Source organism: Nicotiana tabacum, chromosome 11 (assembly GCF_000715075.1).
Source record: "Nicotiana tabacum cultivar K326 chromosome 11, ASM71507v2, whole genome shotgun sequence".
In the NCBI taxonomy this organism is placed as follows: domain Eukaryota; kingdom Viridiplantae; phylum Streptophyta; class Magnoliopsida; order Solanales; family Solanaceae; genus Nicotiana; species Nicotiana tabacum.
The window spans coordinates 65,629,756-65,652,760 of record NC_134090.1 but is presented as its reverse complement, the minus strand read 5'-3'; the positions used below and the strand labels follow the sequence as shown (position 1 = coordinate 65,652,760).

The 23,005-nt window shown below is 38.1% G+C and overlaps 1 protein-coding gene and 1 pseudogene across 1 annotated transcript; both read left to right on the top strand.

The window, feature by feature from the left end:
* Positions 1-5,743: 5,743 nt before the first annotated feature.
* On the top strand, positions 5,744-16,519 carry LOC107819674 (bifunctional TH2 protein, mitochondrial). The gene is made up of 6 exons (XM_016645813.2): positions 5,744-6,448; positions 8,130-8,238; positions 14,010-14,294; positions 14,413-14,827; positions 14,928-15,194; positions 15,863-16,519. Exons 1-6 carry the CDS (start codon positions 6,096-6,098, stop codon positions 16,276-16,278), a joined length of 1,845 nt encoding a protein of 614 aa, XP_016501299.1. The 5' UTR covers positions 5,744-6,095; the 3' UTR covers positions 16,279-16,519.
* A 571-nt stretch (positions 16,520-17,090) lies between these two features.
* LOC107819675 (hydroquinone glucosyltransferase-like) lies at positions 17,091-18,854 on the top strand (annotated as a pseudogene).
* Positions 18,855-23,005: the final 4,151 nt, after the last annotated feature.

Here is a 23,005-nt window from a genome sequence, read left to right as displayed (position 1 = left end):
TTTGCAGGGTTTGGTAAAAAAGGTGACAATTAGTCAAAACCAGCTCAAAAAGGAGTGAAACATGCACAAGTACCAAGAACAAGTCCAGGCAAAGTGCAACAGGTCCACTGCGACCGCACTCCATTTAGTGCGGTCCGTAGTGAGGAGATTCAGAGAGTGCATATTTTGGAAGCTCAAGCAATGCGGCCGCAAAGCATTTTGTGCGGACTACAATGGATTCACCGCGGCCGCAATCGAGATTGTGCGGTTTGCAAAGAAGGAGTTCAGAGAGTTGGGACTTTGGAGAATTATAGCCAATGCGGTTTGCAGTCCTTTTTGTGCGGACTGCAGAAGAAGCCATCGCGGTCGCGGTGCATTTTATGTGGCCCCCGGTGGCCAAGTTCAGAGAGCAGAGATCTAAAGCCAAGCCTCACCGCGGCCGCACTCGATTTTGTGCAGACCACACTACCCCCGCATGGGTATTTTTTGTCCAAAAAATTTAGCCTAGTATAAATACTTTTTTCCCATTTTTAGGTCATCAATTGTAATTTAACTTTGAGCTGCGCTCGTAAACGGTGGTGTTTTGACCATTTTGAGTAATTTATAGTTACTTTAACACTAAAGTTTCTTTATCTTAGTTTGTAATTAAATCTTATGGGTTTTTCTTCATCTATTTCTTTGTTTTCTTCTATTATTATGAGTAGCTAGACCCATTACCTAGGGTTGTGGCTCAACCCTAGTGTGTGTATTTGATGAGTCTTGAGTTTTAAGGCTTGAATGTCTATGGATGTTTGATATTTGGACTAATTTGTGTTTTCCATGTTGAATTAGTGGTTGCAAACACTAATTTGTGCCTTTTTGGCTTGGGCTCTTCTTAAGAAAGAGAGCTTGAGTCTAGGAAAATTAGTCCAACAAGGAATTGGGGCGTATTCAAGAGATTAATAGCTCTAATTAAAGGGTTAAACCTAGAGATAATAATACCCGACTTGAACCTAAATTGCTTGTACAAATTATCATACCCAATTGGTCTTGAGAAAGTCAATTAGGGCAAAATCACTCAAACTACCGAGAGGTATAGAGTGAGAAGTTTCGTACATTGGTTATATCGTAATCCCCAACATAACAACCTTGCCTTAGATTAGAGAACCCGTCAAGTATTCACTTAGGAGAAAGTCACTTCCCTAAAGATGACTCTTTAACCATTTAGACAACCTTTTAAGTATCTTACTCTTAGCTTAATTTAGCATCTTATTAGCATAATATTAGAAGTAATTAAAAGAGCAAAGATGATTGGAAGAGTAATTAAGAGCAATTACGTATCTCTAGCTTATATAGGAACCCAATTCCCATTTCTAGCTCCCCATGGAATTCGATCCCGACCATCTCGGGTAAAAGCTGCTTCGACCACTCTCGCTACTTTGTAGTGGTGCAGGGTTGGCTCCGATCATACTGGTGTCTATTATTTTCTGATTGGGGTACGTAGTTCACATTGCACTCCTAGAGAGCCGTACAACGTGAGTTAGGCACATGAGTTGAATTTATACATTTCATCCCCAGACAAACGGGTAGTCCGAGCGCACCATTCAGATATTGGAGGATATGTTTCACGCATGTGTTATGGATTTTGGGGGTTCTTGGGTTCAGTTATTGCCGCTTTTGGAGTTTACCTACAACAACAGCTATAAAATGAGTATTCAGATGGCTCTTTATGAGGCCTTATATGAGAGGCGTTACCGTTCTCCAGTTGGTTGGTTTGAGACGGGATAGGCTCAGTTGTTGGGTACCGATTTGGTTCAGGATGCCTTGGAAAAGGTCAAGATTGTTCAGGTTGGAGAGAGGGTTTTGCTCCAGGTTTCACCCATGAAGAGTATGATGAGGTTCCGGAAGAAGGGCAAGTTGGTCCCTAGGTATATCGTACCTTTTGAGATTCTTGAGAGAGTTGGTGTGGTGTCTTACAAACTTGCATTGCCACCTAGCTTATTAGCAGTTTAACTAGTGTTCCATGTTACCATGCTCTGGAAGTATCACGGTGATTCGTCCCATGTATTAGATTTTAGCTCAGTCCAATTGGACAAGGATTTGGTTTATAAGGAGGGCTGGTGGTCATTCTAGCCCGGTAGATCCGAAAGTTGAGGTATAAGAGTTAATCTTTTCATTCGGGTGCAATGGAGAGGTCAGTCGATCGAGTCCGAGTTCGATATGTGGAGTATATACCCTCACCTTTTCACCACTCCAGGTACCTTTCTATGTCCGTTCGAGGACGAATGTTTGCTTTAGAAGTGGAGAGTGTGATGACCTGGTAGGTCATTTTGAGTTTTAGTGCCTATATTTGCATTTTGAGACTTTGACTAGCTCCGTTTAGTGTTTCTCAATTTATGTGCACAGTTCGTGTTTTTTTGGAAAGTTTTAATGTGAAAATTGAAGAAAATGTAAATTTTTTCCTTTAAAAGGATTTGAATTGACTATGGTCAACATTTTATGTAAATGGATCCGGATCGGTATTTTAATGATCTCGATGGGTTCGTATCATGATTTTGGACTTGGACATATGTCCGAAATTGAATTTGGAAGTCCCTAACTTGATTTGACGTGATTTGTTGAAAACTAGTAATTTGAAGGTTTAAAAAATTTCTAAGTTTGATCGTAGGTTGACTTTGTTGCTACCGAGTTTGGATTTTGGTTTAGGAACATGGTGTAGATTCATTTTACCATTTACAACTTGTCTGCGAAATTTGGTGTAAAACGGAGTTTATTTGATATGATACGGACGCTCGATTGTGAATTTGAAAGTTCTTGAGTTTCTTTTAAAATTTTATGCATTTTGATGTCCGATTCGTAGTTCTAGGTATTATTTTGGTATTTTGATCACGCGATCGAGTTTATATGATGTTATTACACTTGTGTGCGTGTTTGTTTGGAGCCCGAGGGGCTCAGATGATTTCGAATAGGCTACGGGTCATTTTTGGACTTAGAGGTTGTAGCTTCAACTGGTTTTCTGGTGTTTGGTGCATTGTGATTCGCGATTACGAAGCTACTCTCGCGATCATGAAGGGGAACCTGGGGTTGGGTGGATTCTTTCACCACGAACGTGATGGCTTGGTCACGAACGCGACCAGCCTCTCACGAACGCGTAGGGTTAGCGGGATTGAGAAGGAACTTAGCTATTACTCTACGCAAATGCGAGCCTTAGCTCGTGAACACAAAGTCCAGGGAGGTGAAGCCTTCGAGAACGCATGAGATACTTCGCGAATGCGTAGGCCATTCTGGCCGCTGTGCATCGCGAACGCATCAGGCCCTTCACGAACGCGAAGAAGGCCTGATGCCGAGTGATTTAAATCTCTCAAAGTCGGGATTTATCCAAATTTTCATCATTTTCAAGTTTGAACTCGGCCTAGAGGCTATTTTGAAGATTTTTTTCATCCCAACTTCATAGGCTAGTAAATTTTAACTTGTTTCCTTACATTTCCATAAACACTCGTTGATTTCAACCTTTAATCTATGCTTTTTCATGGTAGAAATTAGGGATTTAGATAGAAATTCAGGATTTTGAGAAATTGAGATTTAGATCTCAAATCAAGGTCGGATTTCGAAACTAATCACATAACTGGGCTCGAGGGTGAATAGGAATTTGAGTTTTGGTCTGAATCTCAGTTTTTGACCAAGCAAGCTCGAGGTTGACTTTTGTTGACGTTTTTCAAAACATTAAAGATTGAATCTTTTTCACTCGTGGGTAGTTTCTCAAGCTTATCTTGAATTGTTTGAACTATATTTGGTTAGATTTGATTGGTTTGGAGGCTAATTACAGAGGAAAAGTCGTGGTTGAGCTTTGATTTGATTGTAGAGTGAGGTAAGTATCGTGGCTAACCTTGACTTGAGGGATTAAGACTTGTTGGTCTATTTGCTATATGCTTTATGTGTGGAAACAACGTATATGTAAGGTGACGAGTATCTATGTATTGTTATTGAGTTAAAGCATACAACTAGAAATTATTTTATGTATTATATTATTCCGTTAATTTTGATATCCATGCTTAGGTTTGATTATTACTTCATTGATTATTCTTTTCATATTTGTTGCGTATTTCCAAGTTATTAAATATTTTTGGAAGTTGAAGTTTGGACATCATGGCACCGTATTTGAAGTTGAATTGTTCTCCATATTGTCTATCATTCAAATTCATATTATTATCATTATTACATGGTGAGGAAGAGAGTAAAAGCATGAAGGGTGATGACGTGCCATTTCATACATTTATTCATTATTACATGGTAAGGAAGAGAGTAAAAGCACGAAGGGTGATGCCGTGTCATTTTCATATTATTGATTTAACCGATTTACAGTTTGGTGAATTTACTTGGTTATTTCGTGAAATTATACTTGCCGTATTTATTATAACTTCCCCTTTTTACATGTCCCCTCCCAGTTAGTATGTTCTCATTCTCTGTTACTACTGTTGCTTTATATACGTTTGTACAAGTTTATTCACATAGGTGTCTTGTCATATCCTCGTCACTACGTCGTCAAGGTTAAACTCGATACTTACGGAGTGCATTGGGTCGGTTGTACTCATACGACACTTTTACACTTCTTGTGCAGATTCTGGTATTGGTCCTAGCGATGCTCAGTAGCTCCCTGTTCGAATTCAGTCACATTCAGAGACTTGAGGTATAGTTGCATGGCGCCCGCAACCCTAAAGTCCCTTTCCTTTATATCTTTACTGTTTTATTGAGTTTCAAAACAATTGTATTTTGTTCAGACCTTATTTGTAGCACTCTAGATGCTCATGTAGTCATGACTCTAGGTTCTGCGATATCTTTAGACTTCGTTGTTCGATATTATTTTACTTTACTTCAGACTTATATCGGTTTCATTGTTAATATTTGGATTTCAACTGTTAAAATCGGTTTATTATCTATTTCACGTCGGTCTGCCTAGCAAGTGGATATTAAGCGTCATCATAACTACGAAGTTAGGATTCCGAGTCGTAACAAATTCTTAAGCCTTTGAAAGTTTTATCCAAATATTATTCTTATTATTTATGTTTTACTTTCACTTAATATAAACTAAATTTTTATTTAAGTTTTTAATACTTTACTCATTAAAGTTTGATGTCTAATTTATTTATTTATAATTTAGAAGTTTCATAACATTCAAATAAAAATTATGGTTTAATATATTTATTAATTTTATAGGACATAATTTATTTTACAAAACATGGCTCGACGCAATATTTATAAGCCCGACCCATCGGGGCCAAAATTAGACCCCAAAGACCAGCTCGCTTAAGCTTAGTAAAATTAACCCGTACCGAACTAGTACCGAGATTGGTCTGGCTATTTTTCCCCAGGGTTGGTCTGGACCAACCCGACATGTTGATACCATTTATAATGGTTAGAAAAAGTAAAAAAAAAAAACAAAATAAAATTAGACCAACTATTTATATAAAAATCCTAATAATAAATAAGAGTCTGGTGGACTGGGCTCACAATTCAGATCCTACTAAACTTTTTGGGAAATTATGCGATACATCAAATAGATAAATTGTATTTATCATTTACAACTATACTTTTAATAAATTTACCATTTATAACTATATTTGAATTTTATAGCAAATTCACAAAATAAGAGATTAATTGTTTTGAACAGAAACAAGAGGTTAACGTGCTTGTAGTTTAGTTTGCTAGAGCCTTTACTTAGTTACTAGAGGTTTTGAGGACAATTTTTGTTACAATTATAAATGATAATTAGACAAAGTATATCTAATGGGCTCTAAACGATGGTGCTTTAGCAAAATTCCTAAAACTTCTTTCTACTTGTTCATCCCAATCATGGTTTGGTTCCTTACCAAAATTGCTAGTTTCACTTTTTAGAAGCTCCTTTCACTTCCGAGTGGCAAATCACTACCAAACGCCTCACTCCCTTTCTCCCCTTTTCCTTGCTTCCATTCCAAAGCCCCCAACCAAAAATCTACTCTGCTCTTCCCTCCATATTATACATACTTGCACCATGTAGAATACTACAAACTACAAACACTAAAAAATTTCTTATCTTCATTTACAATCCCAAATTTCATAAATTCCCACAAATTACTGAAAAGACAAAAGCTGCCTTATTTATGCGCTTCTTATTATTATCGCCCCTTCTTGTTAACCCAGTGATCAAATTCTCCAATTCCAACGCGCTTCTTGGGTTAGGATTCCAATTATACCCCCGTCACTCTCGGTATTTACGATCGCCCATTACAATGGCGTCGGCGAAACCAAAGCCGGCGGCGGCGGTGAACAAGTTTCCGGTAGAGGAGGAATGTGTGGGTATAGCGAGGAAGTGTTGGATCAAGTTCAAGAGAGAGTCTACGTTCGCACTCTACACTCCGTTTGTGGTTAGTTTGGCATCAGGAACCCTAAATCTGGATACTTTCCGCCATTACATTGCTCAGGATGTTCACTTCCTCAAATCCTTCGCTCAAGCGTCAGTTCTTCACTTCCTTTTCTTTAAATAATAAATAATAAATGTTACTCCTTAGAAAATGTTTCAGTGATTATGTATTTCTTTTTTCTGTTACTGCAGTAATTGGTTGGTGCTTTAAAGTGTAAATTTATGTTAGAATATTTTTTTAGTAATTACTCCCTCCGTTCCCCAAAATTGTGATGCAAAGAACTTTTGAACTTGTAGTTGAAATATGCTATAGATATTTGTGTCTCTATGAATCATCTCACTAAGGCTAAAGCAAGAAGCTTAAAGTTAATTTGTTTCTATATATAGAAATGTATCATTTTATGTTTGGACAAACTAAAAAGCAAAGAGTATCACATAAATTTGAGAAAAAGGGAGTATATGTTTTTCTTCTGTCTGGTACCGTTAATTATCTTTGGCTGGTGGAAATGATGTCATTTGTGTTTATTTGTGATTTCTTGTTTTTATTGTTTTTATAAGTACTGTGTTTATTTGGTTTCTAAGGAAAATCAAGAAAGTTGCTACCTTCTTTGTTGTATTATTTATTTCCTTTTCTCCAGGCGTATAAGGGCTTATGGAATAGCATTTTATGTGTCTTAACTTTATTTTTCAGGGAAAGAAAATGGGATTTAACTAACAGAAAGAAAAGGGAATGTCTATCTGACATTTGAAAGAATGTGGACTTAGTCCATCTACATAGAAGAGGATCTTTAATTTTGTTAGTTGGTCAAAATGTACAAGAAGTGGCACTAAAAATATCTATCCATTTCAACTAAAATGTACTAGAAGTATGAAATTCATTCCTGTGGAGAAATCCAATTTACAGGCCTGAATATGGCTAGTGGATTACTTTACCCTTTAAGGGAATGTGTGCTAGAGTTTCGGCATGTTCAGGTAAAATAAAGCATTAAAGTTGTGGAGGGGAAAAATATACATGAAAATAACTTTTTTCTGGTTAAGTGAAAGAAAAAGAACAACCTAAGAGAAGAAAAGGAAAAACAAAATGCTAGATGTTTTTCTGGTCGATTTGTCTTTTCATTCTCTGACTTGGTCGGCCTTTTCCGAACTTTTGTTGTGATCAATCTCCAATTTCTCTCCAATGCTAGATGTAAACTTAAAGGGACAAGACAATAGTCTGTCTCGATTCTTCTCTACAAGTTTAAAGTTAAAACTTCTAAGTCCTCTCTCCTTTGTTTTTCCTTTTTGTTTGCTCTCTTATCTTCTACAGGATTTCTTTTACCTCCACTTAATGGTATAACTTCTTCTTTTTTGAAGTATTTTCATCCAGACTATCCATTATTTTGGTCCTTTATTTTTTGCCAGAAATTGCTACGATTTTGCAAGGGTGTATCCAGTCAAGACCTGGGGGTGAAATTCCCCCACCCATAGTTTAAGGACCGTAAAATGAATTTCAACCTTATTCTCATTTTTAGGTCTCTTTTGGTAATGAATTATATGTACTCTTTCTTAAAGTTCTTCTATTCACATTGTTTTGCTAGGATGCCGGAATTTTTTTGGGTTTAGTGGTTTTGATGCTCTATGTTATTGCTAATAATTGTAAGAGTTTGGACTAATGATCGATTTTTGGGGGCAATAAGATCTGTTTTTGCATGGTCTTTGCTGGTCGTGTAATAATTTTATTTCATGTCTTTCTTCTGCTAAGAAGTTTGTTAAGATTTAAAAAAAAAACCTGCAGGTATGAAGCTGCAGAAGAGTGTACTGATGATGACGATGCGAAGGTTGGCATTAGTGAATTGCGGAAGAATGTTATTGAAGAACTTAAAATGCATGATTCAGTTTTAAAAGTAAGATATGAGTCACTGACCCAGTTTCTTTTCCATTAAATTCAAGTTTCTCATTCACCACTTTGTGATTAGTATGGCCATGTCCACAAATTTCCTGTTGCTTCTTTCCTCCTGAGAGATATGGTTGACTTTAACCTCAGTCATAGAACTTAAACCCTTGTTTTGAATGCACTGGAAAAGGGATGTTGGATCCTTTTACCCATTTGTATTGTCCGTTCAATTTGCTTTTGCAACAAAACATGAAGCTTTTGCTTAGTTCTAGCGGTAGACGAAGCATACATCTGGCTTTCTTTTAATCTTGAGTAGGCTCGTCGGAAAGGAATGTGATCTATAATTCTCTTTTTTAATTTATTACCATTTTCCATGTAAGTGAGTACATTCATCTGTCGATGCTTAAAAAAAAAGACTAGGTCATTTATCTTGAAACTTACAGGGACTTTGATGTCTGGGAGAAGTTTGATGTAAAAATTACTTTAGTTATGAACTTATAATTTTGCCAACCTAAGTTACCATCTCCAACTTTAGCTTTTGCATCCTCACTATTCAAAATATTTCTAAGGATAAAGTCAAATCTGGCGACATCACTATATTAAGAGTTTAACTAGTCTTTCAACCTCGAAAAGTTTAGTAGCCTAGAAGGCACTATATACATTTGTGCACAACCTGGTGAAATGGATCTCTGTCGTAACCCATTCAGCAGTATGTTATGTGGACCAGGGTATGGGTGCGGATGTGCGTGTAAGGTTTGCATTTTCCAACACTTTTTTGTTTAGAATGCGGGGTGGACGATATTTAGGCATTACTTTGAGCATACAACTATCAGTAAATCAATCAATTGAGCCTAATCCCAAATAAAGTTAGGGTCTGCTATGTGAATCCTCTATAATCATTTTGCTGTATTTGGGTCCAATCATTTTAATGTTACTTTTATTAGTGGTTATCTAAAAGGGAGAAGGTCTGAATTTACCCCTCTACTATTGTATATTGTTTATATTTGTCCTCCGTTATACTTTTCGTTCATTTCATCCCCTACCGTTAACAAACTCTTCAGATTTGCCCCTAACCCTAACGGTCCTACACTGTGGCAGCTGACCTCACCAATTTTTTTCCATCTCAGCTGCCAAGTCAGATTAAAAAAAAAGATGCCAAGTCAGATGGCCCAGGAGAGAGAACGAAATAAAAGAGAGGAAAGAAAAGGTGGCAGAGTCTTCGATCGGGTCTGAAACATTCTCCGGCGTCGTTTAAAAACAGGCTTACTTATTAAAAATAGCATGTAAAAGCGGGGGTTGATCTTGTGGTTGGGAAATAAATGAGGACTGCATTCAGGATATCTGAGATTACTATTTAGTTTGTGCCTTATTTTATTTGTTTTGACTGATCCAATTGACTGCCCGCACTTGGGATATGAGAGAGTCATCTTCTTCTGCAAATATACTACAAATATTTCTTCTTTCACTTTATATTTGCGTTGTCCGTGCTCTTCAAAAAAATTGAGAATACAGTTATGAGTAGATTTTTCATTCTGAATTTTTCTTTATGAACACAAATATAAATTCCTTTGCCGTTTCCCTTTACCGATTTCAATTTTATACCTGCAACCTTGAGGGACTTAGCTTCAGAGCACTTTCATTTGTTATAGTTGAAGCCAATATTTGAACTTGTAGCTGAAATAGTCAAGTTTGTCTTCCATGGCCAAATAGTTGGTCATGGATCTAAACTTACTGCTGGGTTTTCACTATTGTCATTTCTTGCAGTTGTGAATCGCTTCACATTCTGTTAAATTTGATTTTGCTGCCGTGATTACTCCATTGTTGGTTTGACACATCATTTTCCCATATTGTGGCCTACGATAAAAAAATCTTTTGAGGTCTAAAAAGAAAGTCAGATCTTGACCCATTCTGTAGTGAATGACATGCGGCTATCTGACTTGGCAGCTGAAATGGACAAAATTGGAGGGATCAGCTGCCACAGTGTATGGCCATTAGGGTTAGGGGCAAATCTGAAGAGTTTATTAATGGTAGGGGCTAAAATGGACGAAAAGTATAACGAGGGACAAACATAAACAATATATTATAGTAGAGGGACAAATTTGAACCTTCTCCCTATCTAAAACTACAGGTTTTCTCAATCTTTCAATTGTCTACACTGGCATACTTTTAGGATACAGTTATTAGCACAAAAGCTATCTCTCTTTTTTTTTTGATGACCGAGAAATCCGTCTGGGGCCGATCCTCTGGACCAACCGCAGCCTTTGAAACTCGGTGGATAATGGGCCCGCCCCTCTACCCTTCTCCACTTACAGAAGCTATCTTTATATGCATGTGATAGTTGACCATCTAACATCTGTTTGATGTAAGGTGTGAATAGTCTTTAGATGTAAAGATACCTTGTCTATGTCGGGAGTTTGAGGTCTCAATAGATTATGTATTTGTCAGTCTATATTGAAGTACTTTAAAATATGTTTTTCCAGTGAATTTCACTTATACATCTTGGGCACACGATGGTGTGGATTACGGGGAGAGCTTAGTGGGCATAGCAGGTGGCAAAAAAACAATATAGTTTGACTAGTTCGAAGGAGGGAGAGAAGGATTACAAGAGAGGAGGAAACAAATAAGATAACCGGTTGCCAGGATTTAGTTAATTGATAAGTTTGCTCCTAGTTATCAAATGAGACTGTGGCAACTTTGCAACCAGAGCTTTCTACCAATGAGGTTTCATGCCAAAAGATCATTTTAGTGTCTTTCTTTGCATGCCAGTTAGCCTATATTTTAGTTGCATCAGGTCTTATTAGTTATAGGAAATGGTAATTTATTACTTTGGTAAGTGTATATACACAAGATGGCTTTTTGCTTTTTTGTTTCTTTTTAGGGATAAAGAAAATATATATACCAAAGGATGATTATGGTTGGCAAAAAACACAGATCTACGATTGATGTCGTAGTATAATTAGGCTCAACACTAGGAGACCTTGCAGGTTCTTTTTGAGAAAATGAGAACTGCTTGAGCTAGTGGATAAAATCAGAAACTATTTGTCAAATGATGTTTGGATCTGCAACTAATGTCTTTCTCTTTTTGATATTGGTGGATGTTTTGGTACTTTTTACAAAGTCAAGGATACTCCAGTGGGCATGTTTAACTTTGTTCTGATCTGCTGTAAAAGTGAAGTAACTATTGGTCAAGTAACTGCGTATTTGCGCTCTTACGCGTAGCACGGTGTGTCTTGATAATCAATAATGTTGAGCAAATTCTCTTTTGGGATAATATTACTCGGTGAAATTCTAGTAACCACTTTGTATTTGGTGGATATCTTCTTTTTCTTAATGTTGATAGTGAGTTAGGCATACTTTTCGTTTCTGCTGGTTGGTTAGTTCCCTTTTGCTTGTTTAGTCTAGTTTGGTCAAATGGTCATACAGGTTTAAGATGTTGGTGCTTGTTGGTAAGCGAACAAACAAATTGAAGAAGCACTAGGAGGTGCAATCTTCATCAATTCTAGAAATGGTGGTCCTGCCATGTCATTGATGTGATTGTTAGATTTTGGGAAAAAGTTTTCCATATGTCCTCTCTTTTTCTATTGAAAATGGAGAGGACAGGTTGTAATGTTGGAACTAAGAGGTTTTTACATTTGTAAGCTATAGGAAGAACTTGGTTTTCCATGAGTTAGAGCTGTTAAGAGGAATGAATTATCTAATTTTTTGAACGTCAATGCCCTCTGAGAAAACTTCTAAAAATGAGTCTGAGGGATTATTAAGTGGAAAGAATGTCCTTTCCTCAAATTCTACAACTTCTTTTCCCTCTTGTCCAAGTTTTGAGGGCCAAATGAGAACATCACTTGAAAAGGTGAATGGTTGTTCATTGTGGAAATTCATCTTAATTTATACAATTTTCACTTATGCATATCTGTTGTTATGGGTTTCATTTTGTTATTGATTACAGTGAAAAGAGAAGAAATATGGGAGAATTCTCTTTACAGATGCTTATAGTAGAATGAAACGCGCCGGGGTCGCCTTACAGAAGCAATCTTAATAGTAGAAGAGCAATTATTATAATATTCCTTTGTGGCAAGACGGGCCCTAAGTCGGTCAAATTATACGCTTGGTCTATCATTTATGTGTATAAGGCTATAAGCAGTGCTATCCACTCCTTAGTCCTTTGTGCTAGTCAATATAATTTAGGAAGGAAGAATGGTTACACTTCCGTTTGTCTAACTGCTTAATGATCTTTCAATAGTTGGATGCAATAAAGTGAGAGTTTCTTCGTTGACCTCTTAAGGGATATCCTTGTCAATAAAAAGGTCTGGTTATTGTCAGTCATCACCTACTGTTGAAACTGGAAAGATTGGTGCTAATACTTGCTACCCAACATTTGAAACCGTTCAAGCCTGTAATTTCAAAAGCACATTAAGAATGGCGAGGTCTCTAAAGCCTGAAGTATTTCAGAAAGCAAGAAGTCAGTATCATCAACACATTGGAAATGTGAGATCATATGAGCTCATAATAGTGGTTGGCAGTCAAAGATATGGTTGTTTTTTCATAATTTAGGTAATTCCTTAAATCAATTCCTCACTATTTGAGGAAAGAAAAAATCAATTCCTCACTATTCCTTTTGGTCCCAAATTCATCATCTTCCTTTTAGATTTTCTTTCATATTCTTCTTTTTATGGGATAATTAACTTATTGAAAGATATAAATGGAGGTTACAAAAAGATAATAGAATGTCCTTAAGATTAGTTAAAGAGGATTTTAAACCATAAATGTATCCCTTTCCCTTTTCTTTGAAGCTATCTGCAATAGTGATTGCTTCCTTTGAAAGAAAATTCTGCCGTACTAAAATGGCGCATACTTTTCACACTTCTAGAATAGGTAATTTTAACTCTTAACATTACTAAGAGAAAATAACTTCGTCTTATCCTATGCAAACATGACTCGGCAGAGGAAACTAAACACTTCAAAGGCAATTGAAATGAGTATAGATCATAGTTATATGTGATCAGACCTATAACCTCACTGCAGTGGCTTGTAGACTTGCTTTGCTGCGGAAAGCTCAAGTGAAAACCTATTAGTATATTTTTCTTCTTGGATCACTAAGGTCTGTCTGAATTTAATGGGCTATGAAGGACTTGTCTGAAAATTGGTTATGCATTGTGTATAAGACTTAATGCTGATGAGTAGTCAAGGCATTTTGGTAGGTCTTATGTGCTTATTGCAAAGAAAGAATGGGTAAGATATCCTACTTCCTTTTTAGGGATACAGTAGCAGAAAGGATAAGAGAGGAAAATTTTAAGCGAATAGACGAATGGCACTATCTGCAGACTGTTAGTTTATCTGTGCTATCATGGCAAGCTTCTTGATTATCCAATATCCAAGTCATTTCCTGCTATACTTCAGAAATAGCATGATGTCCATGGTTAATGCCCAACTGATTCATCATTGTAGATTCACAGTAGCTAATATTTTGAGCTGCCAAGATGTTTATATCGTCTGAAAGTACTGTATATTTAAGCACTTCACACATAGCACACACGAGAGCTTCATATTGAGTTTTATTTTCATTTCTATTCGAGAAAACACAATCTCAGTATCTCTCTCGAGTGTAACTAATTTGGCAAGGAAGTTAAGAGGTGTTGTTACTGATAAGTGATAGCAACCATTGTTAACAGTTAATGTTTATGATCATCTTGAGTCCTCTGTAGCAAAGTACATTCTAAACTCTCTTATGTGCATGTCATGTCTTCTTGCTTGGGAAAATAAATCATTTCACAATCGCTTCTATAGGAGTGGGGCATTGATCTGGTCAAAGAGTGCACTCTTAACCCTGCAACGGCCAAGTACACAGATTTTTTATCAGCTACAGCTTCAGGAAAGGTCGAAGGAGTAAAAGCTGCTAAACTTGCCACGCCATTTGAGAGAACGAAGTTGGCAGCTTATGCTCTAGGTGCTATGACTCCTTGCATGAGACTTTACGCCTACATTGGTAAGGAGCTGCAAGCGTTCCTCGAGGGAGAGAAAATTCATCCATACAAGAAGTGGATTGACAGTTATACCTCTGAAGGTTTCCAGGTATGTGGCTGTTTATTCTTACTCGCCAAACTGATGAATTCAGCTTGTGACAGATATTTTATGACATAATACACATTTTACTTAACTGAACTCAAGTCTGTTGTTTATTAAATAATAGGCATCAGCTCTGCAAACAGAGGACTTGTTGGATAAACTGAGTGTCCCTTTGACAGGCGAGGAGCTTGACATCATTGAAAAGCTTTATCATCAAGCAATGAAACTTGAAATCGGTTTCTTCTTAGCCCAGCCACTTATTCAGAAAGCTGTCATCCCTTTGTCAAAAGATCACAACCCTGCTGAGCACCGGCTTACAATATTTTCTGATTTCGATTTGACATGCACTGTTGTTGATTCTTCTGCCATCTTGGCTGAAATTGCAATTATAACAGCACCAAGATCTGATCAAAATCGACCAGAGAATCAAATTGCGCGGATGTTGTCGGCTGATTTGAGGAATACATGGGGAGATCTCTCTAAGCAGTACACTGAAGAGTATGAGCAATGTATAGAGAAGATGTTACTTATTGAAAAGGGTAACACTTTTTCTTAATCTTTTGATTTTTTCAACCTTCTGATATCATAATATTGCTAAACAGCTGGAATGAACCTGTTCTAAGAATCTTACTCTTACAGCGGAAAAATTTGATTATGAAAGACTGCATAAAACACTTGAGGAACTTTCTGATTTTGAGAAAAGGGCAAATACTAGGGTGACTGAATCTGGGGTACTGAAAGGTTTAAACCTTGAAGACATAAAACGAGCTGGGCAGCGATTGATTCTCCAGGATGGTTGCACCAACTTCTTCCAGAGCATAATAAGAAATGAAAATCTGAATGCAGACATTCATGTCCTCTCTTATTGCTGGTGTGGCGACCTTATTAGGTCTTCCTTTTCTTCAGGTATTTCATTGCTAAGACAACTTAGTAAAATGGAACTTCAGTTGAACATGTGCATTAATCATAATGTTTCAGTTGGGTACACTAGATCTGCTAAATTTATTGCTGTAGGTTGATTGTTATGGTCGATCTACCTTTTATCAAATCTCTTCTGATTCCTTAGTTGCACCTGGATATGCTAGGAAGTTTGCTAAACTTTTTTTGGTTGCCAAGTGACATTTGTCCCCCTTCGTTGCGCCAATCTTGCTTCCACCCGCTATTCTTTCTTTTACCCTGGGAAAGGAAAACACTTCCAAAATGAATGAGAAGAAAGAAGGGGGGAAATGGAAAAGAGAGTGGAGGAAAAAGCTGATTTTCCTTGTTTTTAATATTTACCTTGCTTTCCCCTGTTCTTATTTTTTGTCATGCGTTATCCTTACTTTTTGACTTATCTTTTCCTCTTAAGCTTAGAGATATGAACATTCTTCATATAGTATTGGCATGCTTATAATAATCTTTAGTTGGGTTCCGAAGCTGATGACATAAGCTCTATTTTGTTTGCGTTATGGTAGAAGTTGAGGGTCTTACTGAACAGTTATCGTTTTTATTTGTCATTAATAATGTGATGTTAAATTTTGTCCTGCCTTTTTGGCTTACAAAGCAGTTCTCTTTTCCTGCCTTTTGCTGAACAGGGGGTATAGATGCTCTGAATGTGCATGCCAATGAGTTTATATTTCAAGAATCTCTATCCACTGGTGAAATTGTTAAGAAAGTTGAATCCCCCATTGACAAGGTTCAAGCATTCAGTAAAATTCGAATGAACTGTAGCAATGATAAAAAAGATCTGACTGTTTATATTGGGGATTCAGTCGGCGACTTACTTTGCTTGCTTGAAGCAGATGTTGGCATTGTGCTTGGTACGAGCTCAAGTCTAAGGACGGTGGGGAATCATTTTGGTGTTTCTTTTGTTCCTCTGTTTGCAGGTGTTGTCCAGAAACAGAAGATGTGCGCTGGGGTAGACTTGTCAAGTTGTTGGAAGGGACTATCTGGTGTTCTCTATACTGCCTCTAGCTGGGCTGAGATACATGCTTTTGTATTGGGGTCATGAATTCTCTTCAAGTTACATATTCACCATGCTTATTAGGACATATGGAGAAATCCTTATATAGTAGATCATACATACAGCTTTGTGGCTAGTTTTAATGCAGGCCCCACAGATCAGTTCTGTTGTTCCATTTTTGTTTTTCTACAGGGTCTTCTGTTCAGAAATGTAAATGTGATTCATTTGGCTGGAGATTCTATATGAATACTGCAAATGTTAAATGTCTGGTGGTTGTTCTATTCTAAAATTTTATTATTACTTCTAGGGTCTTATATATTCTTGGTGAATGGTTCTCAGATAAAGCAAACATACAATGGTTTTGAAGGAGGTGAATTACAGGTTCTCGCTGTTCAATTTTTTCGAGAGGCAGTGTATTGATAATCTAAAATCTTGGCTGGATGACTTGTTTTTGATTCTGCAGCTGTTGGAACGATCATTGTTGGTTCTAGTGAGGTTCTCTGTAATGAATTATGTAGTTACATCTTTCCAGTTTTCATCTGCTTTTCTTGCATGCACAATTTCTTTTCTCCGAGTTTAAAATATATTCGAGCAACCAACCAAAACAAAATAAAATTATTTGAGCAGTTTTAGTTGATTTTTCTTGTGTGTGTTTCTTTCGTGTAGTGTGATCTGAGCATATGACGAAATTTCCAAATATTAATAGCAGTGAGATCATCAGCCTGTATCTATTTAAATTCATAGTTGACTTTTAATGTTGAATATCTATCCTCAAATTTTGTGTGCTTATCATGTTCTCCTCACAATTGGCTGTCAACCATGTGAGAACGTGTTTAAATTGATTAAACTGCGCTTATCTGATTACTTTGAACTGTTCCCAAAACTTTCTGTATATAGTAAAGAGCAAATTATATATTCTCTTCATCATTTTTGCTACATCTATTGCTGAACCTCCCTTTAAACTCCATTGCTGAAGCTGGTATACAATGGCATCACAAAATCCCCATATTGCCATTTTACCAAGTCCTGGTATGGGTCACCTAATCCCTCTAGTAGAGTTTGCCAAACGGCTCATCGCTCAACACCAGTTCTCTATCACTCTTATCCTCCCAACAAATAAACCTATCTCTAAAGATCAGAAAAATTTCCTTGATAATTCTCTTCCCTCTAATTGCATCAATTACCACCTACTTCCTCCAGTTAACTTGGATGACTTGCCACATAATGTCAAAGCGGAAACCCGAATCTCCCTTACTGTTACACGTTCTCTTCCTTCACTACGTGAGTTCTTAAAGTCACTTCTTGAGTCCAAGAAATTATTACTAGTTGCTTTGGTTGTTGATCTTTTTGGTACTGATGCATTTGATATTGCCATTGATTTCAAGATTCCACCTTATATATTACCCTTCTACAGCTATGGCTTTATCTTTGTTTCTTTACTTGCCTAAGCTTGATGCAACTCATGCGTCATGTGAGTATAGGGAGTTGCCTGAACCGGTTATGATTCCGGGTTGTATTCCTATTCATAGAAAGGATCTTCTTGACCCGGTTCAGGACCGAAAGAATGAAGCTTACAAATGGCTTCTTTATCATGCAAAGAGGTATATTATGGTTGAGGGAATCGTAGTGAATAGTTTCAAGGAATTAGAAGGTGGAGCTATTAAAGCTCTTCAAGAAGAACCCGGTAACCCACCCGTTTACCCGATTGGACCACTTATTCAGATGGATTCGGGTAGTAAAAATGATGATGGGTCGGAGTGTCTGACGTGGCTCGATGAACAGCCACGTGGATCTGTGTTATACATCTGTTTCGGGAGCGGTGGGACCCTCTCTCATGAGCAACTTATTGAATTTGCATTAGGACTGCAAATGATTCATAGGCAGTTGAGATTCTTGTGGGTAATTAGATGCCCCCCTAAAGGCACTATTTTAGCCAATGCTACTTATTTTAATGTCCAAGATTCAACAAACCCTCTTGATTTTCTACCACAAGGGTTCTTGGAAAGAACTAAAAGGTTAGGTTTAGTGGTGTCCAATTGGGCCCCACAAGCTCAAATTCTTAGCCACGGTTCAATAGAGAGTATGGAACTCGACGCTAGAGAGTATGGTCCATGGAATACCACTTATAGCTTGGCCACTTTATGCGGAACAAAAGATGAATGCGGTTAAGTTAACCGAGGACATAAAAGTGGCACTCATGAGGCCAAAAGCCAATGAAAATGGAGTGGTGGAAAGATTGGAAATTGTTAAAGTTGGATTAATGCAAGGTGAAGAAGGAAAAAGAGCGCGCATAGAACGAGAGATGTTAAAGATGCAGTAGCTAAAGTGCTGAGTCAAGATGGTTCTTCTACAAAAGTAGTAGCTGAATTGGCTGCAAAATTGAAAAAGAAGGTTGTGCAGTAATTGATTAGCCATTATTTATACAGAAATGTATGCATGTTTGTAATTCCAGGTCTAGTTAGTTACAACCTTGCCGTGATATTGTTTTGCTATTGTAAAAAGTTAGACGCGTATGGATTAATTATTATGACTTGATGTACAGGGATGATACCTATGTACTTATGACCCTTTTTTTTGGGGGTAAATTTTACAAATGGTCACATAACTATGATTTTTTTCACCAATATCATATTACTATATTTTTTCATATAAAACTCATAAAACTTTCACTAACCCACATAAAAATCATAGTGACCGAAAAATACAACTTTCCAGTAGTATTTTCGTATTTCACTTTTATTATTTATTTTCAATCTAATAAATATTAACCCAACTAAAATAGGAATATATATATATATAGTTATATGCCAAACCCAGGAAACTCTGAATCTCTGTAGCTGAAGTAGGTCTAGGCTAGTTCTAAACCGCCTCAATCTTCTTAGGATCTACTTTAATGCCCTCAGCCGATACAACATGCCCTAAAAGGCAACCGAGTCCAATCAAAACTCACACTTTGAAAACTTGTCATATAACTAACTATCTCTCAGAGTCTGAAGTATAATCCCAAGATGCTGCTCATGCTCTTCTTGACTGCGGGAATAAATCAAGTCATCAATGAATACAATCACAAATGAATCCAAACTTATATACCCGGTCATCAACTCCATAAATGCTGCTGGGGCATTTGTCAACTCAAATGACATCAGTAGGAACTCATAATGCCATACAAAGTCTGAAAAGCTGTCTTAGGGACATCAGATGCCCTAATATTCAACTGATGGTAGCCAGACCTCAAATCGATCTTCGAAAACCTTGAAGCTGATCAAATAAGTCATCAATCCCCAACAACGGGTACTTGTTCTTGATGGTTACTTTGTTCAACTACTGATAGTCTATACACATCCTCATAGAACCATCTTTCTTCTTCATGAACAACACAGGCGTACCTCAAAGCGAGACACTAGGTCTAATGAATCCCTTATCAAGCAAATCATGCAACTGCTCCTTCAATTCCTTCAACTCCAATGGGGCCATACGGTATGGTGGAATAGAAATAGACTGAGTGTCAGCAGCCGAGTCAATACATGAGTCAATATCTCTGTCGAGTGACATCCCCGATAGATTTGCAAGAAACACCTCTAGAAACTCACGCACAACTGATACCGAATCCATGGAACCTCCTCACTAGAATCCCAATATAGGCCAAATAAGCTAAACATCCCTTCTCGACCATACGTTGAGCCTCACATAAGAAATAACCCTGTTAGTAGAATGACTAGAAGTCCTTCTCCACTCTAATCGAGGCAACTCTGGCATGGCTAAGGTCACCGTCTTAGCGTGACAGTCCAATATAGCATGATATGGTGACAACCAATCGATGCCTGAATAATATTAAAGTCCACCATATCAAGAAGTCGGAGTCTACACTAGTATCAAGACTCCCAATAGTAATCATACAAGAGCGATAAACACGATCTACAATAATAGAATCACCCACATGCGTGGACACATACATAGGAGAACTCAAAGAATCACGAGGTACAACCAGGTATGAAGCAAAATAGGATGACATGTAGGAATAAGTAGAGTTGGATTAAATAGAACTGAAGCATCTCTATGAAAAATTGGAACAATATATGTGATGACGACCTAATATGACTCGGCCTCAGGTCTAGCCGGGAATGCAAAATAAACGGGTTGGGCCCACCACTTTGACCTCCACCCCTTGGACGACCTCTAGCTGGCTAGCCTCCACCTCTAAAGGCCTGACCTCCACCTCTGGCATCCTGATCCCGCCTCTAGATGGCTGAGCGGGCGCAACCAGTGCCGGAACCATGGTACGAGAACCCTATTAGTTCATTCCGCCTTGTGATCTACGACAAAATATAGAAAAGTTCCTTAGATCTCCACAAGTATAACAAGCCCTCGGCTGCTGTGACTGTTGACCCTAGAACTGGCCCTGTCGACCTGGATAACCACTCTAATAACTCTAGATTGGAGGTTCACTAATCCAGCTGATGGTGCACTATAGGATAGCTACTTAAGATGAGATACATAAGGACCATGATTACCCAATGCATTGTCGGATGCCTGAAACACTGACTGAAATGGCTTGGGAGGATGGCCTCTATCAAAAGTACCCTTGCCTCCAGATGAGGCACTACTGAAACCAACGAAATGACAAGGCCTTTTATAAAATAACGACCCCCTTTCCTGACCACGAACCATCTCGATCCGTCTAGCAATCTTTATAGCCCTTTGAAAAGAAATATCATCACCGGTCTCTTTGGCCATCTATAGCCTGATAGTGAAAGTTATCCCATCAATGAATCTCCCTACTCTCTCCCGCTAATTAATGCGCAAGATAATGGCGCGGTGAACTAGGTCCACAAATCGAGTTTTATACTGGGTAATAGTCAAGCTACCATGCTGAAGGCGCTCAAGCTGCCTGCGTTAATCTTCTCTCAGAGTGAAAGGAATAAATTTCTCTAGAAATAGCTGTCAAAACTGATCCCAGGTAAGTGAAAGTGAACCAACTGGTCTAGTTAACACATAATCTCTCCACCATCTCTTCGCAGAACCGGTCATTTGGAACACTGCAAAGTCGACCCCATTGGTCTCAACAATAGCCATGTTGTGCAACACCTCGTGGCAATAGTCCAATAATTATGTGGATCCTTAGATGGTGCACCACTGAAATGATTAGGAAAGAGCTTGGTAAACTTATCCAACCTCAACAAGGCCCTAAAAGACATAGTAGGCATGTGCCACAATAACTGGATGAACTACACCAACTGTCTAGACTACTAGAGTCTGATATAGGGGAACCACCTACTCCGGGGTGTGAGTAGCGGGAGTCTATGCTCTTTCCCTAGCTTGAGAGACAGTTGGTGCCACCGAAAATGCACTGGTCTGGGCCATACTCTCCATAAGGCCCACTAAGCGGACTAGAGTATCCTGAAGCACTAGAGTGGCTATGAATCCCTCTGGGACCTGAGCTGGTCTGATGGGTGCGGTATGAGCTAGGTCCTCCTCCTCATGATCAATCTGAGGATCCACTGCGGGTGCTGCTGCTTGAGTCTAGGCTGAGCTCTGCCTCTACCTCGGCCTTTGCCTCTTCCCCAGGTAGTAGCTACCATAAAGGGGCTCTGGCTCCTGTCCGGCTGCAGATGTTGTGTGTGTTCTCGCCATCTGCGAGAGAACAAGAATAGAATGGTTCAATCATCAATGATAGAATAAAATCACATGGTAGAGAAGGAAAGAAGTGAAATTTTTCCTAAAACTCCGTAGCCTCTGGAAGATAAGTACATATGTCTTTGTACCGATCCTCTAGACTCTACTAAGCTTGCTCATGACTCGTGAGACCTAGGCAACCTAATGATCTGATACCAATTTGTCATGACCTGGAACCCCGACATCGGAATCGTGATGACGCCTAATATCCACTTGCCAGGCAAGACGATGTGAGATAATTAAATAGCCAATTTTTAACAGTTAAAAACACAATGATGATATACAACGAAACATAGAAACCCAATCTGATACAGTACCAATATAAGTCACATGATAATATATTCTCCCAGAAAATCCGGAGTCACGAGTATACGAGCAACTAGAAGTCTACACACAAAGTCTGAAATAAATATAACTGTTTCGAAGGAAATGAACAGTAAAAGTGGGAAAAGGAAGGGGACTTCAAGGTCTACGGACTCCAGCAGATCTGCCTCGAGTCTCCGTAAACAGTAATCCAAACTGACGCACCTCACGCACCATAGGGATCAATACCAATATATGCACAAGAAGTGCAGAAATATAGTATGAGTATAACCGATCCAATGTACTCTGTAAGTGTCGAGCCTAACCTCGATGAGGTAGTGATGAGGCTATGATAGGGCACCTACCTAAATAACTTGCACAAGTATATATAAAGCAACAATAATAATAGAGAATGGTAAATACAAACTGGGAGGGGACATGCAAGAAGAGGAAAAATATAACAGCTACGACATGTATGAAATCACGAAGTAACCAAGTAAATCACCAACCACTAAATCAGTTAAACCAAAGATATGAAAATGGCACGACATCACCCTTTGTGCTTTTACTCCCTTCCTCACCATGTAATAATGAATAAATGAGATAAATGGCACTGTATCAGCCTTGCTTTTACTCTCTTCCTCACCATGTAATATTGAATAAATGAGGTAAATGGCACGACATCACGATTCATGTGTTTACTCTCTTCTTCACCATGTAATAATGAATAAATGAGATAGCATGACATCATCCTTCGTGCTTTTACTCTCTTCCTCACCACCTAATAATAAATAAATGA

Coding starts and splice junctions, on each gene's coding strand:
- LOC107819674 (XM_016645813.2), top strand. CDS start 6,096: ATGCGCTTCTTATTATTATCGCCCCTTCTTGTTAACCCAGTGATCAAA. Junction 14,828..14,927: donor GATGTTACTTATTGAAAAGG/GTAACACTTTTT, acceptor TTACTCTTACAG/CGGAAAAATTTGATTATGAA. Junction 15,195..15,862: donor TAGGTCTTCCTTTTCTTCAG/GTATTTCATTGC, acceptor TTTGCTGAACAG/GGGGTATAGATGCTCTGAAT.